The sequence below is a fragment of the Hemicordylus capensis genome, chromosome 15 (genome assembly GCF_027244095.1).
Source record: "Hemicordylus capensis ecotype Gifberg chromosome 15, rHemCap1.1.pri, whole genome shotgun sequence".
NCBI classification, from domain to species: Eukaryota; Metazoa; Chordata; class Lepidosauria; order Squamata; family Cordylidae; genus Hemicordylus; species Hemicordylus capensis.
In genome coordinates this window covers 6,903,296-6,920,071 of record NC_069671.1, presented here as the reverse complement: position 1 = coordinate 6,920,071, position 16,776 = coordinate 6,903,296, and the positions used below count along the sequence as shown (strand labels likewise).

At 46.0% G+C, this 16,776-nt stretch overlaps 1 protein-coding gene and 1 long non-coding RNA gene across 26 annotated transcripts in view; one reads left to right on the top strand and one right to left on the bottom strand.

The window, feature by feature from the left end:
- Positions 1–5,048, top strand: part of FBRSL1 (fibrosin like 1) — a 788,945-nt gene extending 783,897 nt beyond the window's left edge. For all 25 annotated transcript variants that reach the window (XM_053280504.1, XM_053280497.1, XM_053280503.1 and 22 more), the window contains 2 exons: positions 1,500–1,728; positions 3,064–5,048. In XM_053280504.1, coding sequence (XP_053136479.1) covers positions 1,500–1,728; positions 3,064–4,300 — 1,466 coding nt within the window. In that variant the 3' untranslated portion in view covers positions 4,301–5,048. The remainder of the gene's footprint in view (positions 1–1,499; positions 1,729–3,063) is intronic.
- Positions 5,049–5,337: 289 nt separating this feature from the next.
- The window catches only part of LOC128338271 (uncharacterized), a 43,944-nt gene continuing 32,505 nt past the window's right edge, over positions 5,338–16,776 (bottom strand). Inside the window, exon 2 of the long non-coding RNA XR_008312558.1 lies at positions 5,338–5,583. This is a non-coding gene — a long non-coding RNA (uncharacterized LOC128338271). The remainder of the gene's footprint in view (positions 5,584–16,776) is intronic.

The window sequence follows — 16,776 nt, the reverse complement described above, 5'->3', positions numbered from 1 at the left end:
TCCTCTCCCTCAACAGATTATCTTCCTTACTGAAGACAATCTGATGGGTGCTGGATTAGACTTTTCCAGCCTGTGAAATGCATCTATAGCACCCCTTTGTTTCCTTGTTTTGGATTACAGCCAATGAGCGATACTCCTGCAATGATTTTTTGGGGAAGTTATCACATGAGTGATTACACACATGGAAAAGCTAGGCTAAGATGAGTTATCCATGTGCCTTTCCCAAGGCAAGCCTATGAGGAGAATCTTATAGCAGTCAGTCTAGTATATTTAGAATATATGTGGCTAACTCATTCCAATGACATTGTTATTGCTTTGCTTGTGCAGAGTTAAAAGGTTGCTTGGCCGGCGGCAGGGAGGCGGATTAACTAACATGCTAAATGCTGTATCGAGATGAGCCCAAAGATGGACACCTAGATTTTAGTTCAGATGTTAAAATACAGCCACTGGTGTGACTCTCATCAGTGAAACCACATCTTCCAAAAGTACCACTCTGAGACACACAGACAGACAATCAAGGGGATTCATTGGCCGGGATCAGCTTTTCTGGGAAGAGAGCTTGCTGGATTGGGGCTGATTGCATTTCAGACAAGTCGTTTCAAAAGCTGTTTCCAGCTCTCAAACACTTTGGAAGGGAAGCTGGTGTGAGTAAATAAATGCCTTCACATACATGGTCCCCAAGACCAGTATGGCGATATGAGCATACACAAATCACCAGGGGTTGTTGCTTTGTGTTCCATCAGAGATTCACACTCAGCAGTTGTGGATGTTCAACAGCACCATTTGATCTTACAGGTCTGGACAGTGGCATGTTTTTACAGCTAAACACCCCACAGAGCATCCATTTTACCTCTCAATTCATTCTAGAGGTTATTTTCAGAATTTAAAAACAAAACACCCCATTAGGTAGCATTTAAAGAAAAGCTACGTGCAGAAAAGCTGTGAGTTGCTGATGGGAGTTTAGCAGGGAAAGGAATGTTATTTGACTGGTAAACAGATCAGACTGACTGATCTATACCCAAGGAGAATTGCTGCATTCAAGTTCAATCTGTTCATCTCCTAATCAGAGATCTCAGTCACTGCTTTCCACTGCAGGTGGCTTAACAGTTTTTAACTAGCGGCATCCTCTTAGTTAATGTCAGTGCTGGGACCCAACAGTGCCAGATTAACCAGGGAATATCACAACAGGGGAAACTGGGTGATTTGGAGTCACCACCTCTTATCTTCAAAGTGAATGGCTCATTACTTCCACAAAGTTACTCAGATCTGTAATTAGCCTTTCTCTGCAAAGAGTTAAAATGGCTGCTGTTCATTCCCTAGTTAGCAGGAGAGCTACGATATTACTGGTTTGTAAGTGTCTTTTCTTCTCCAGCCTTGAAAGGATAACTCTGCTGGTAATTGGCACTTTTGCAGAACTTACTTAAGGAAAAAGAAAGTCTTTTGTTCAGAGTGGGGGGTGGAGAGCTAACCAGGTCTTGCCCCTTTCCTCCTGGTTCTAGGTCACAACAGCATTTTTGCTCACAAAGATGGGCCCAGCATCCAGAGCTTTAACAATCCCCACGAGCCATGGAACAGACTCCACCGGACACCACCCTCATTCCCAACTCCACCTCAGTGGCCCAAGCCTGGTGACTCTGAACGGAGCTCCTCCGTGACTAATCACGACAGAGACAGAGAGTCGGAGAAGAGGGATCTTTCCACAAGTAAAGACGACAGAGACAAAGAGAGGTAAATTGTGGGGAGCGGGTGTCGCTTACTGAAGACAGGACACCGAGTGTGTGTGTTGCACCTACTTGCATAATCTAATCAGCATCCTAAATTTTAGCTTTTGAAATAATCCAGCGTTTTATTGAAAAGAGTAGAGCATAGCAGTTAGCTTGCCTGTCAAAACTGCTTATGAATGATCTCGGGGCGAGCCATTCGTGCACAGCAACGTACCTTGTGGACTGGGCAGTTCTCTCCCGAGCATCACAAACAGGTGAAAAGCAAAAGATGGGGAAGAGAGATGGCACAATGTGACGTGCCCCGTTTCATGCTCTGAGCTACTGCACCACAAGGGTTCATCATGCAACAATGTGGTTTTAAAATGGCTTCTGTCCGATAAGCCACAACATGTAAAACTCAACGTTTCAGGGGGGAGGAGAGAGAAGGGAAGTCACAGAAATTGAGGCTGGAAAAAGAAACTGTTTGCCAAGCTGGACACATTGCTGAAGGCCAAGCCCTGTTTGGTCCCTGAGCCTTTATTAGGCATTGCTTGAGGGAACTGTTTCACCCGAGGGCTCTAGAATTCCCCAACTGGAATCGGCTGGGCAAAGAGGTTCATCATTTGCACTCTCTGCTGCCCAGTTTGATTTGTGAAAATGGAATGTCGGAGGGTTTCTGGTTCTCTTTTCTTCTTCGAGGGACTAGAAAGAGGTGATTTGGGATGGGGGGCGGGGGAGGTATAGTTCTGTGGCTCCACAGCAAGCAAGCAAGCAAGAAATTCCATTTGCTGTATCTGCTTGCCCCAAATCTACCGGCATTATATTACCAAAAGAATCCAAAATCAGAATGCCAAAAGGAATTCTAGGGGGGAAACGTCAAATATGCAATTAGAATTAAGGTATACAGATTATAAAGATGTGCTTTTTGGACATCATTTCTGCTTTGCTTACGGCAACGGAATTTCCCTCATATAGAGTGCCAGGTTATTGCGGGCCAGGGGGACAGACGAGGTGCACATGCAAGGTTTTCAGTTCTTTTGGCTTGTGTACTGTGTGCATTCAGTCCTGCTAGATGTCTCAAGCCATAGAGGATGTTAATGGATTGCCAGCGTGCGTTAGTCAGTTAGAATCGTTTACAAAGCTTAAAAGTAGTAGTTAAGCAATTTCCAGGCACAGACAGACCACTACAGATCCAGCCAAGTCACACATGAGATGAACCTTCGTTTTTTGTGTTTCAAGCTCTTGGCATTCATTGTTCTCCAGGTAGAGCAGCAGATTCTAAAGATGTCACTGTGACACAAGGACTAGTAACTTGATACTTAAATAGCAACATTCTCACACTGTGTTTATTTTCTTCCAGGGATCTTCTGGAAAAAAACAGGCATTCAAACAGATCCTCACCAGCTTCCGCTCCAGTGACTCACCAGATCAGTAACCTCATTCGTAGCAACAGCCAGACCTCCAGTGATCCCATCAGACAAGTTAGTCTCAGTGACAGAGAAAGACCTAAAGAACCAGAGAGAGAGATTCCAGACCGGCTGAGGGATCCTCCTCCAATTGTGGAGCACAAGATCAAAGAGAGCCGCTCCCCAGTGAAGGAACCACCAAGCCATGAAAAGAGATCCTCTGAGGACAACACAAAGCCAGTAATCCAGTCTGTATCCCCCTACAGCAAACCTGCACTGAGCGAGAGCTTGAAACTCAGCAATCTAATGAACAAGGACATTGAAAGAAAGCCAGAGCTTCCAGCTGACCTTCAGAAGATGAAGAACGACATCAAGGTCAAAGAGGAGCGCAAGGAGGATGGCGACGTCTTGGTTGTGAGCTCGGAACCTTCACAGCATTCCAGAACTGTTGAGCACCCACCGCCACCCTCCTTGCATGGATTACCATTGCCTCATACAATGGCGGCCACCATGCCCATCTCCATGGGCAGTGTCCATCAGATGAACAACATGAACGTCCTGGACCGCAGCAGAATGATGACCCCATTAATGGGCATGAATCCCTTGACAGGAAGGGACCGACTGCCCCATCCAGGGTTCTCCTGGGACCCAGTGAGGGACCCATTAAGAGATGCCTATCGGAGCTTGGATCTGCACCGTCGAATGGACTTCCAGCTGCGAGCAGATCCCATCCACAGGTTCCCCACCACCTCTGGATTCTACGACCACGAGCGCTCTTACCGAGACAGAGAACCCCACGACTACAACCACGAGAACCTTCTTGAAGCGCGACGTGAGCAGGAGCGGCTCCGGCAAGCAGAGGAGAGGGAGAGGTTGCACTTACGAGAAGAACTGGAGCGTGCCAGGATGCACCACTTGCACTCGTCCCCTATTGAAAGCCACCTGGCCCACGTGCCCTCCTTCATGCCTCATCTTAGTGGGATGCACTATCCCAGACTGAGCCCCTCGGCTGCCATGCACAATGGAATCTTAAACAGAAACCCACCCACAGCCGCTTTGAGTGCCCCGCCCCCTTTGGTGCCAGCCAGTAGCACACGACCTTCATCCCCACGCCGGACTACTCCGCTCACAAACTCAGAGTCAAGAGACTATTCTCCTTCTAGGAACCCCAAAGAAGTAGAGGCACGATAGTCCCTAACCAACAAAACAGGATGAATTTAAAAACTCATCTGTAAATAGAGGAGAAAAACAAATACCTTTTAAAAATGCACTGCTGTAAACTATTTTTAAAACTGTAAATTTGTAGAAATTAAGCACAGTTCCATAAATAATTTGGGGGAGGGAGGGGTGGGTGATAGGTTACAAACCTTCCAACCAGATGGTTGCTGAAAATGAAAATTTAATATATAGGTCTTGATTTTGTTTTTTTGTTTTTTGCTTCTGTGCTGAGTTAAAATATTACCAAGTTTGTACATTTTTTCCCAAATGTGAGAAACATTTTTAATGAATTTGTATTTTTTTTAATTTTGTGCTCTTTATTCACATTATAAAAAAAAGGCTTTTGTTGTTAGTTAAAATTTAATGGCCTCAGATCCTTAAGTAAAAACAAACAAAAACACCCAGGGTTCTTAAAAGTATTATTTATGGAAATACTGTAGTTTCGTACAGTCCACTGTGAGGTTCCTGAATTGAGGCCACTCACTTCTCTTGGTACTTTGGAACTGAAGTTACAGAAATATATTAAAATAATAATAATAATAATAATGTACAAAACTATTTGTTTTTTGCCTTATATTATGGAGAAATGAGAATTTTTTTGACTTCTTGTTTTAAACAACAAAAAAAGAAAACAATATGTAAATATTCTGTTAATATAAATGTACACCAATATTGAATTCTTAACATAGGTAGACTTTATAAAAAATGGTTTCTAGAACCACTCTCTGGTTATTTGTTAACATTATTACAACTCATCCTTGTTACCATCAGAGTAAAAATAACCCACAGATATATGACACTCAAAAAGTTAATTGTGCCATATAAACTTCAACTATGCAACAGAACTTGGAGGCCGATGCTGGGGGTGGGGAGGAAGAGGGAAGGAAAGCAATTACAAATCCCAAACCCCCACAACCAATGTGTGGCTTCGGAGAAGGGATGGCAATAGTCTGTGGAGGAGGAGGAGAAAGCTTCTATTCCACCCAAAAAACAACCCCATGGCAGTGGGCTTATTTTTGTTGTTCCATTTTTATTTTGATTTTTAAAAAAAAAAATCACACAAACACAACAGTTCGATGACAATAAGGAAACATTTCGGATCACCCTCTACTGAAGGTTCTACAACCCAGACGGAACTTGCCTCGTTTCTCCCTTTCCGGTTGCCTTTCATTGTTCCTTCCCGGCAGGCACACTGTCAGGCATGGACAGTCTCCTAGATCCCTTTGGGCACACTGTGTGCAGCCTTCTTTCTGGAACTGTTAAAAGAAAAAAGGTCGATTTGAGAAGCTATGTTCTCTGTTGTTCACAATGACCATCTTCCGGTTGTTTGTTTCAGTGCAATTTTTGCTTGAACAACATTTTTTCAAAACAGTGATATGTTTGATTTCCAGTTTTACTTTTTATATGCAAGTTCTGCTGCTGCCTCAATCCAATGGAGCTTGTGCAAGCGCCTCTTTCAAAATCTGCCAGTCAACAGTTTGGTTGCCCCTGGTCTTCCCTCCTGAACACTGCCCCAGCAGCTGGAGCCAGGAGAGGGGATTTGTGCATGCAGCATCTAGCTGCCCATCTGCTCGGGACACACAGAAGCCTCCTTGCCCCTCACTTGACTGGGGCGGCTGTGTTTTACTCACTGTGTCATCTTCCCCCCCTTTTTGTCCTCCAGAATTCATGTTTTTATATTATTCTGGGTTTCTGCTCTCTAGTTAACTCAATCTGCTAATAATGATTCCTTTCCTTGACTTCCTGTATTTCCTCTCCTTCCCCCACCTTCCTCCCTGCATCCCCTGTAATTTTAAACATTCGGTTTCTTTGTAGATCATTGAAGATAAATACAACATTGATTTTGGATGAAAAAGGTAGTTAAGTGTTTGTGTGTCAGATCTAGTCACAGCGACCGCTGGGAGGGAGAGGGAGAGTAAATGGTTTATTGATGAACGTGCTCAGCCTATTAACGCTGCTAGGCCTTCGGCAGATTTGGACCATTAAAGAGTCAGGCGGCTCAGCTGGGAGTTTGCCATTTTCTGCAAGCAGCTTGCCTTCAAGGTTGCCCTGGCACCATGTGGGCAGGGGGCTGCATACAATACTGAGAGGGGCATGGAAGCCGCCACTAAACCGTGGCAACCACACTCCTGAAAGGAAGCAGACCTATATATTAAACACCATAGTTTTATACTTCAACACAAAGAAGAGGGATGCTATAGCAAATAAAGGGAAAGGGGGATTCGTTTGTGCACCCTATGTGTTAGGGACGTACACGATCATTGTGCCTGTGTAAGGGGGGCAGGCAGATGGCAGCCACGTTGTTGAAAGTTTTGAAACCATTAAAATTCCAGAAGTAGCATTGCTTTCTGAACCATTCACTTAAGTTCTAATCGTTCCAGTTTGATGCAGCAATGGAACTCCAGAGGATGTATTTCATAACACACCAAAGGATGTTTTTCATTTTCACAGTTTTCATGAAAAACTCTTTAATATAGATTAGAATTATTCAGCTACAACAGCAGATGTACAACTGGGTGTTCTAAGGTGAGACAGAAATAGCAGATGCAGACAAGAGGAGAAGAATCACCTCCCCTTCCTAGGTGGGGCCAGTAGCAGATCGTCATCCTTACAAACTGTTCACTTCATTCTTCCGTACACAAGCTAGAATTCTGCTAGGCAATGCATGATCATGTCTGGGACTAGCAGCAACTGAGGCCATAGAGCCAGACCAGGTGGGCTGCACAAAGGCCATTTAGTCCAATCCATAGTGAAAATGGACACCATCTAGACAGTGTTTCTCAACCTTTTTGGAGTCAAGGACAGCTAAATTCTTTGTGCAGAGTTACAAGGACCGCTACATTCTTCATGCACAGTTTCCCAGACCAGCAAAACTTGCATCTCTGGGCAGTTTACAATTAAAATAATACAAGCATTGAAATCATTAAATTTGGAATCTTTTGCAAACATGGAATATTAGGGGTTTTCAGCCTTGGGTCCCCAGATGTTGGTGTACTTAAACTCAAAGGGTGGATGGGTGGATGGGTCAAAGGATGGAAGGGTGGATGGGTCAAACGGTGGAAGGGTCAAAGGGTAGAAGGGTGGATGGGTCAAAGGGTGGATGGGTGGAAGGGCGGATGGGTGGGTGGGTGGAATGGTGGATGGGTCAAAGGGTGGGTGGGTCAAAGGGTGGGTGGGTGGATGGGTCAAAGGGTCGATGCAGGGGTGTAGCAAGGTTGGAGTGGGCCCAGAGACCAGATTTTAAAATGGGGCCCCTTCTCAAAATCCAGGGCCTCCACACACCCCAGGCCCCAAGGATTTAAGTCTGATATTTCAAAATAAGTATGCTGCCTAGAAATACATTTCACTGAATACACACACACTTCACAATATATAGTGATATACATTGAGTACTATATATTTGTGCTCCTTTTAATGCCTAGAACACACTAGAAACACTAATTCGAAAGTGAACTTTCCTAAAGGGCTCACACTCTAAAAAGATGCATAAGTCGGGTACCAGGAACAGCCCCCCCCCCAAGGGATTTTGTGCTGGGGCTGGATAGGGCCAGTTGCTCCCCCCTTTCTATCAAGAGAATCATCACCACTTTTAAAGAGGCGTCTCTTTGCTCCATTAGCAGGGGGCTGGTGTGTGCTCCAGGGTCGAAGGGTGGATGGGTCAAAGGGTGGGTGGGTGGATGGGTCAAAGGGTCGATGCAGGGGTGTAGCAAGGTTGGAGTGGGCCCAGAGACCAGATTTTAAAATGGGGCCCCTTCTCAAAGTCCAGGGCCTCCGCACACCCCAGGCCCCAAGGATTTAAGTCTGATATTTCAAAATAAGTATGCTGCCTAGAAATACATTTCACTGAATACACACACACTTCAAAATATATAGTGATATACATTGAGTACTATATATTTGTGCTCCTTTTAATGCCTAGAACACACTAGAAACACTAATTTGAAAGTGAACTTTCCTAAAGGGCTCACACTAAAAAGATACATAAGTTGGGTACCAGGAACAGCCCCCACCCCCAGGCAACCGCCTCCCCTTGCTTAATAGTAGTTATGCCCCTGCCTTAGGATCACTTCATTCCAGTGCCATTCATCCAGTTACCCTTTTGCGTGAATGCACAAAATGGTATCTTGCCTCTCCCCCGCACCATGCTGCCTCCCTCAGCCCTCCTTGGTACTTGTGCTTGCTCCCCCTCCCCCAAGGAAGGTCCACCTGCACTCCCTTTCTGCGCCTCCATGATACTCCTCTTCCTCTTCTGTGCCATGTGCAGAACTGAGGAAGTGAGTGCCTTGATTGCAGTTGTGGGGGGGGGGGGGCGGTGACTCCCAGCCAGGGACCGGCACTCAACCCTTTGCGGACCGGTAGCGGTCCAGGGACCGGTGGTTGAGAAACTGTGATCTAGAGTTCCATCCTCCCCCCCCCCCACCCATGCATCCCACATTTCAGTGCCATGCTTCATCTAAGATATGCATTTAAAAAATGCACCAGCTACCTCAATCTGGAAGTGGGGTGTGAGGGGAGGAGAAAAACTTAGCCAGGTTCTGGGCTGCAGGGGGCAAACTGGTTCTAATCCATGTTCCGCAAATTGGGCAGCAAGGTCTCCACGCTGGCTGGTGTGACCCGCAACTCACACCTTGAAACCTCAAGACAAGCTTAACCAGTGTGCACTACAATCAAAAGAAGTTTGATATGTTTATCGCTCACTTTCTCCTTGAGGCAGATTGTCCTTTTGGTGTCAAACCTCTTTCTGCCATCATAAGAACCACAAAAATTATTCCAAAAGTAAACAAAGGGAGATGTCATCAGGGGTTTTAAATTGCGGGGGTGGGGGCAGCATTCCAAAATGCACAGTCCTATTCTCAAATGCTGTTCAAAAGCAGGTTCTCTTAGTTTGAAAGAGCAGAGAAAAGAGTGGTTTTTTATTTTTAAAGTCTGTATAAATGGACACCCTTTCCCTTTAATATTTATGTAGAAGGGAGCATTTCAGTAACTGCATGTAGCTTCTTCAGTCCTAATAATACAGTGGGGAAAGACACACATCTGCCAGAAATTTCCCCTATGTACAACCTTTTAAAAACACAGAAACTACATCCAATACAGCAGGGGTAACCAATCCTGGCTCTCCAGCTGTTGTGCACTACAACTCCCATCATCCTCCCCTGCTACCATTTGATGTGGCTGAGGAGGATGAGAGTTGTAGTTCAAAAACAGCTGGAGAGCCAAGGTTGCCTACCCCTGCTGTATAGGAATCAGACAGGTCTAGTTTGAAGTGCTACGTCTGGGGGGAAAGATGGAACACGGGACAGAAAATAACGCAATTTTTTTAGTAATTTCATTTTGCCTTATGGCTGTTGCAATTCCCTTCTGCCACCCCGCAAACTCAAGGTGCTAGTTAGTTTTACTTGAAAGCCATTTTGAAGAGGTGATGAACCCAGCCTCGACCCCCAAAAGCAAACACCTCCATCTCTCTAGGCTCTTTTGCTTCCAGATTTGCAACTGGAAGGCCAGTTGCGTGACCTCCGGGCCAGATTTGCTCAAGAAAGAGACAATCTTCTGATCCCCTACAAGAGCAATGAATCTACTATGGGGTCGCGTCCATATATACATCTCGGCAAAGGGGCTGTGTATGGTTTAATCTACTTTCCACACTGTCCCTCACTTGTCCAGTTTTATGACGCAAGTATCCTGGATAGGGTGGTCCAAAATAAGATCAAACACATCATAAACTGACCACGCCATTCTCATCCAGCTTAGCTCAGGCAGTTACTTCACCTGAGCATGATGACTCTGTAAAGTGCAGGGCTCTCTCAGGGGAGATTTTTCTGCAGGCCACGCCACTCTTACCCCAGCGCTAGTGCCGTTTTTGCCTGCGAAATCCTGAAGGAAATCAGAGAACTTCAAAGGCCATTGCCCCTACTGAGTTCACAACCTCATAAAGCTGCCACGATCAATATTTTATCAGGAATACGCCATTTCTAGTAACACTCTGTATTACAAGGAAGAGAGGGCTGGAGTGGGGGGGGGGCGGGGGAGGATGACAAGATGAAATTACAGACTTCCATTTCAGAACATAATGGAAAATCCAAACAGTGGTTCGAGGCCTTAACTGACAGGAGAGGGAAGGGGAGAAGAGAGCAGGGAGGAAAGCGTTTTTTAAAAACCCATCAAAGCCACATGCAGCTTAAGAAAAAGGGTTCCTTCTGGCACCTGCTGTTGAAAGAGCACTTACAAGTAATCTGTGCAGACCGACTGAAATATCCATGGCAAGCATTAGCAAAGGCTGAGCGCCAGGTCTTCAGACAAAAACCTTTGGCTCCATCGAGCTTCTCAAAATTATAGTATTGCCCCCTTCACTCTGGGGCTTTAACTAGAACATATCAAACTTGGGATAGCTCCGGTCAGGCTCACAGGACACACGGAAACCTCCTGGAGGGTCCTCAGAATAGCTGCTTGTTTGGTGGAAGGCCACAGCAGATACTCCTGAAGCTTGGACCCAAGTCAGCATCCGAGAAATGAGCTTTTAGCACTCAAGAAAGCTTGTGAAACGGGACAATAATGCATTTGTCATTATCCAGAGTTTGGGTCATCTTTCTCCTCCAAACTGATCATCAACACCCTGCTGTCCCAGCTGAACTCTGCCATTAAGCATTCATCAGCTGTTCGCCTGAGTCCCCACCAGGATCAGGGACCATTTCCTAAGCCCCTAAAAGTGGCAATTTTGACTAGTGCCTTCCTTGGACAATTGGACACCATCACACAGTGGGAACGGAAGTCCCAGCTCCCTCTCGTACCTCACCACAACCTTCCCACACCTAAATCATCAAGGGCTGGCGTGCGCCCTTTTTCTGCTCTCACTTCGCTGGCTGAAACATTTGATCCTCCGGAGCACTTGCTGGAGACGATGGGGAAGAGTTGGCTTTTCCCCAGCAGCCCCCGGGAGCTCTTATTACCACGGTAGCGAGCAACCGGCATCCTGACAAGTGTCACAAGGATTATGCGTGGAGCAAGACGCAGCTGGAGGAGCAGATCTTGAAGAACACGCTCCCAGCTCTGCTGTCAACACCCTGCTTTGGTATATAATTATATAATTCTTTTTTTCAAGCCAAGACAAGGAACTGGCGCTATAGCCAGCAGCTAATAAAAAGCCCACCATGCCATTCAAGGCAGAAAAGAAGGATGGAAGTATGGGTGCTTTGGGGGAGGCGGTTGTGCTCCAAATTTCATGCCGGGCCAGCACGTTCAGTTGAGAGGCATGTGCGAATGAAGTGCTGGAACTGAGCAATTCGAAGGGGCTGCAAAGTTGAACCTGCCAGGGCCTCTGGGTAGAGCAGGGGGAGCAGCAAGAGCCCCTTGTCCTGCCACCCTGAATCTCTGGAGAAGAGTCTTGATACATATGTAATTAATAACAAAATTAGACCTGATCTGCATGCGCCGGTGCATCTTAGCTCTATTCAGACATGAGTGTACAGATGCCTGAACACTCGTACATGTTTGTGTGTGAATGATTGTACCTGTACCTGGATTCGTTTTAAAAGTGAACCTGGGTACAAACCCCTCAAATGCATAGTACAGATAGGAAGGTATACTCGTATTCCCACGTTAATATTAAACATAGGTACAGCGGTACAATATACCATGATAACAGCTGTACCTCTGTACAGATCTACTTGCATACATTGTACACTTGTATGAGTGTTGAACGTAACATGAGAATAGGGTTCTGGTGCTTCAGCATTCTGGCACTATGCTATGTATGACTGCCCAAGGGTGTGTGTGTGTGTGTGTGTGTGTGTGTGTGTGTGTGTGTGTGTGTGTGTGTGAACTGCACACTCAAATGCTTCCCATATGAACTCCTAAAATTGCCTCGAGGAAGAGGTTTACTCTAGAACCCTTTTTCTTACATGCAAACTTTCCACGGTAGAGAGGTTTGTACTGCAAACAACATTCAAAAGCATGATTCCCTTCTCTGCAGTTTGCCACACCATAAAGTAAAGTAAAGTTGTGCCATCAAGTCGGGGTTGACTCCTGGCAACCACAGAGCCATGTGGTTTTCTTTGGGAGAATACAAGAGGGGTTTCCCATTGCCATCTCAGTAGGAGATGATGCCTTTCAGCATCTTCCGATATTGCTGCTGCCCAATATAGGTGTTTCCCATAGTCTGGGGAACATACTAGCAGGAACCTCTTGCTTCCTAGGCAAGTGACTTCCCCGCCTCACCATTAGGTACGGCACACCATACCCCATGATTTATCTGCACACGTAGTTCAGCTGTTGGTCCATGAACAGAGGGGAACTTGAACCCCAGCATCTCCAATCCAAACCCAGCCCTCCAACTCTGGGACCACGCCTTCACCTCTGCCAAGAACACAAATCTGTTGCACAGAAAAAGGCTATTAAGCTTCCCCTCCCCAACTGACCAGCTTGCTGCCTTCACCCACACGGCCTCTCCCGGCAGTCTTGCCAAAAGGGGGCCAGCAGCACCTCTGCATTCTCACTAATGAACCGGTTTAATTGGCTGCCAAACCGGAGCGCTGCCAAAACTAACAAATTAAAGTTTATGATCCCGTGGTCCCTCTTTATAATGGGATAACAACACAGCAATCGTTCATTCGCCGAGATATTTGAGTGAGCCGAGAGAGAAAGTTATGGTCATCGTATAATATACAATAAAAAAAATTACTTTTAATGGGAAAACATTGATGGGCCTTTTGCCCCATTAACTCGCGCCACTGTTTCAGCCTACCCAGCTGTCGACTCAGCAGGGCGCCCCTATGCGAGCTCTGTAGACACAAAGGTTTTCAGAAGACAGGATTGCGTGGAAGAGGAATAGGGGCTTCGAGCGGGGTGGGGGTGGGAGGAATCAACGCAGTGGTGTTATAATTATTTGCACGGATATACCGGCCATTGCCGTGGGACCTCAGGGCAATAAACAACGCATTAAAAGACAATAAACAAATAAAGCAATCGTACAACGTCATTAAGAACACAGTCAAAATAAACACAGTCAAAAGGAAATCAAAGAGCTAAAGGCCTGGATAAAAAGGGCAATCTTCAATCTGGAAACAACTGTTTACGATACCACGTGGCATGAACGTGGCAAGGGCAAAGGGTGCACCACAGTGATGGGGAACTCACCAATGCTTGAAAACCCTTACAGGGGTGCACAACTCACACATCCCAGTGGGCCAGAAACAACCATGTCAATGTATGGCGTGCGGGGGGGGGGGGGGGGCAATTTTCAGTGCATTGATTATTACAGTAAAATTAATTATTAAGATAAATATTGAAGCAATTACTGCAGGGAGGGTCCTTTCCTCCCTGCAGGAGCCCACAGTTTTAACCAAGGATAAAGGTAAAGTGTGCCATCGAGTCGGTGTTGAGTCCTGGCGACCACAGAGCCCTTTGGTTGTCTTTGGTAGAATACAGGAGGGGTTGACCATTGCCTCCTCCCATGCAGGATGAGATGATGATGCCTTTCAGCATCTTCCTATATCTCTGCTGCCCAATAAAGGCGTTTCCCATACAGTTGGGATTTGAACCAGCAACCTCTGACTTGCTAGCCGAGTCATTTCCCCGCAGGGCCATTAGGTGGCTTTTAACCACCTGGGCACCTGACTGTTCCATTGCCACACAAATGCCAAATTTTGGGGATCCTGCTGCTGCCTACCCTAGACCATCAAAAATGACCCTGCGGGCCGGAACTGGCCCCCGGGCCTTATGCTGTACAGGGCTCCTTGAAAAAGGATGGTGCAAATAGCAATATATGCAAACAGCAAAGCAGGAGGAGGAGAAGTGCCAGCAAGTAGCATAATGTATTTTTAAAAGGCACAGGCAAGATGCAGAAATGCCAGAAGAGGCCACAGCTTGCCTCCCATAAGCCCTCCTTCCCGCCTTTTCTGACGTAGCACCAGAAGTGTGATGAGAGGAAGCCGCAAACCCCTCTGGTTCCACGGGACTATTTCCCCCCTTTGCGATTCCAGCTCCAGAGAGAGACAAATTCGTCAAGTCTGTCTAGAAAGCGGCCCTGGTGTTTCTGCAGACTGTTAGGAGTCTTTTGGAACAGGCTCCACAGCTGTCTGAATTCCCTCGTCAGATGTTTCCTTTCATTCCTCTGTTTCTAAGATGTAAGGTTATCACACTTTTAACAAATGAAAACACTTCAACACAAGTGTTCTGGAGGATGTTTCAGGGGCCATCTCCCAGAGCAGTAAACTCATTAGTCTTTTTGAGTGCAAAGAAAGGCTCCGATGGCCCCCTCCCCTTTCGGCCCTCTTCTCCCCTAATTAAAATTAAAGTATATCCTAGCCAAAAAGTCAATCTCGCATTCATTCATCTCCATTCTTTTCTGTTTGGATAAACCATGCTCCAGTACGCCGAGGGTGTTATGTACACAAACGATAAACTCTTTAATGGCCATGCGCTGTGTTATGACTAGCTAGGCAGACTCCAAAAGGGGCCTCTTTGACAACCAGGGACGTTGGGTCCAGGCTCATCTGTCTCAAGCGATTAGACATTTAAGATCATTCGATGGTTCATACAGCCAAAGGAGGATGGGTGAGAACGCCGGAGCTTTAGGAAAAACTGGGGTCTATTCACACAATTGGCAGACATACCTTGGTTTTTGGTTTCCTCCCATAAGTGATTATTTCATCGCTTATGCCCAGATTCCAATGGTTCATCACGTTTTGCCACAACCTCACCCAACATACTTTCTTCTGTACTGTGGTGGTTTACTCTCCCAACAGCAACTGTGTGCCTTGGCCTTCCTTCTACATTAAAATAACTCTAGCTCTGTGTGGAAACTCAGGCCCACCACCAACAGAATAACACGGCGTCGGTTCTTGCTGGACTGCAAAACTATCACGGATTCCACTGGAGAAGGAAGATCTCGTGTTTGAATTCTCTTCCTTATTTGAAAAATTAACCACCACACACCTACACAGCTCCCTGCAGGTAGAAAACCAGTATATCAGGGAAGGGCCTAGCCCAGAGGTGGGAACTTGGCCCTCCAGCTGTTACTGAACTACAACTCCCATCATCCCCAGCCACAATGGGATGGGGATGATGGGAGCTGTAGTTCAGCAACAGCGGGAGGGCCACGTTTGCCCACCCCTGGGCTAAGCTGTTCATTTTCAGTCAGTGGCATATTAGAAAACCATGTGCAGCAAGAGACTGAATTAAATTTCCATAGGTGGGAAAATTCACACTTGTGACCCACAAGCTGGTACAGCCAGCCAAGAACTACAGCATATCATTCTGCTGGTAGCATAGCTCAGCACGAAGTTACTCTGAGCTGTACTGTAGATAATGGAAATGCTGTGACTTCTTAGATTTCTGCCTGTTGGGCAGCGGTTTGAAGGCACAGAACCTCCGGCTTTCCTCCCTTCTTTATAAGAAGCCGGCCTTCTGACTGTGACCACTGATTCATCTAGCTCAGGACTATCTACGTTGACTGACAACTGTCCTCCAAGGGTTTCGGAGAAGAGTCTTTCCCAGGTCTACCTGGAGTTGCTGGGGATGGAACCTAGGACCAGAGGTCTCCATGCAACTCCTTTTCCTTCCAGTAACTGAAAACAGAACCTCATGGAAATAGCAGCCAACACTATGCACAGCCAAATATGGATGGAAAGACAAAATATAAGTTAGAGACTATACTCCAGGAAGGGCAATAAAGGGATTTTAAAACAAACAAACAAAGAAACAAAAACTATTCCTTCCTTTCAACAAATTGTAAAAAAATAATTAAATGTCTCCATGTTGCAAAAGGTCACAGCCTTACTAATGTACTCAAAATTTTAGACATACTCTTTTGTGTTTCCAGCAGCTATAGATGCTTCTCTCCAAGGATTTATACTGATGATCGCAGGCGCAGGGAGCTGCCAGGAACCACAACCACCCTGAGCCATTTTTGGAAGGGCGGTATAGAAATCGAATGAATGAATGAAATATTTATATACCGCTTGTTAACCAAAGTTCTCAAAGCAGTTTGAACAGAAAAATAAATAATACATAAATAAGATGGCTCCCTGTCCCCAAAGGGCTCACAGTCTAAAAAGAAACATAAGGCAGATACCAGCAACAGCCACTGAAGGGATGCTGTACTGGGGATGGAGAGGGCCAGTTGCTCTCCCCCTGCTAAATATAAAGGGAATCAACACTTAGAAAGAAGCCTCTTTCCTTAGTTAGAGGGGTTACTGTATATACATAGGAAGCTGCCATATACCGAGTCAGAGCATTGGTCCATCTAGCTCAGTCTTGTCACAGGGATTCTCAGCCTTGGGTCTCCAGATGTTACTGGACTTCAATTCCCATAATCCTCAGCCCCAATGGCCTTTGGTTTGGGATTATGGGAGTTGAAGTCCAACAACATCTGGGGACCCAAGGTTGAAAACCCATGGTCTACACTGACTGGCAGCGGCTTCTCCCAGGTTGTAGGCAGGAATCTCTCTCAGGCT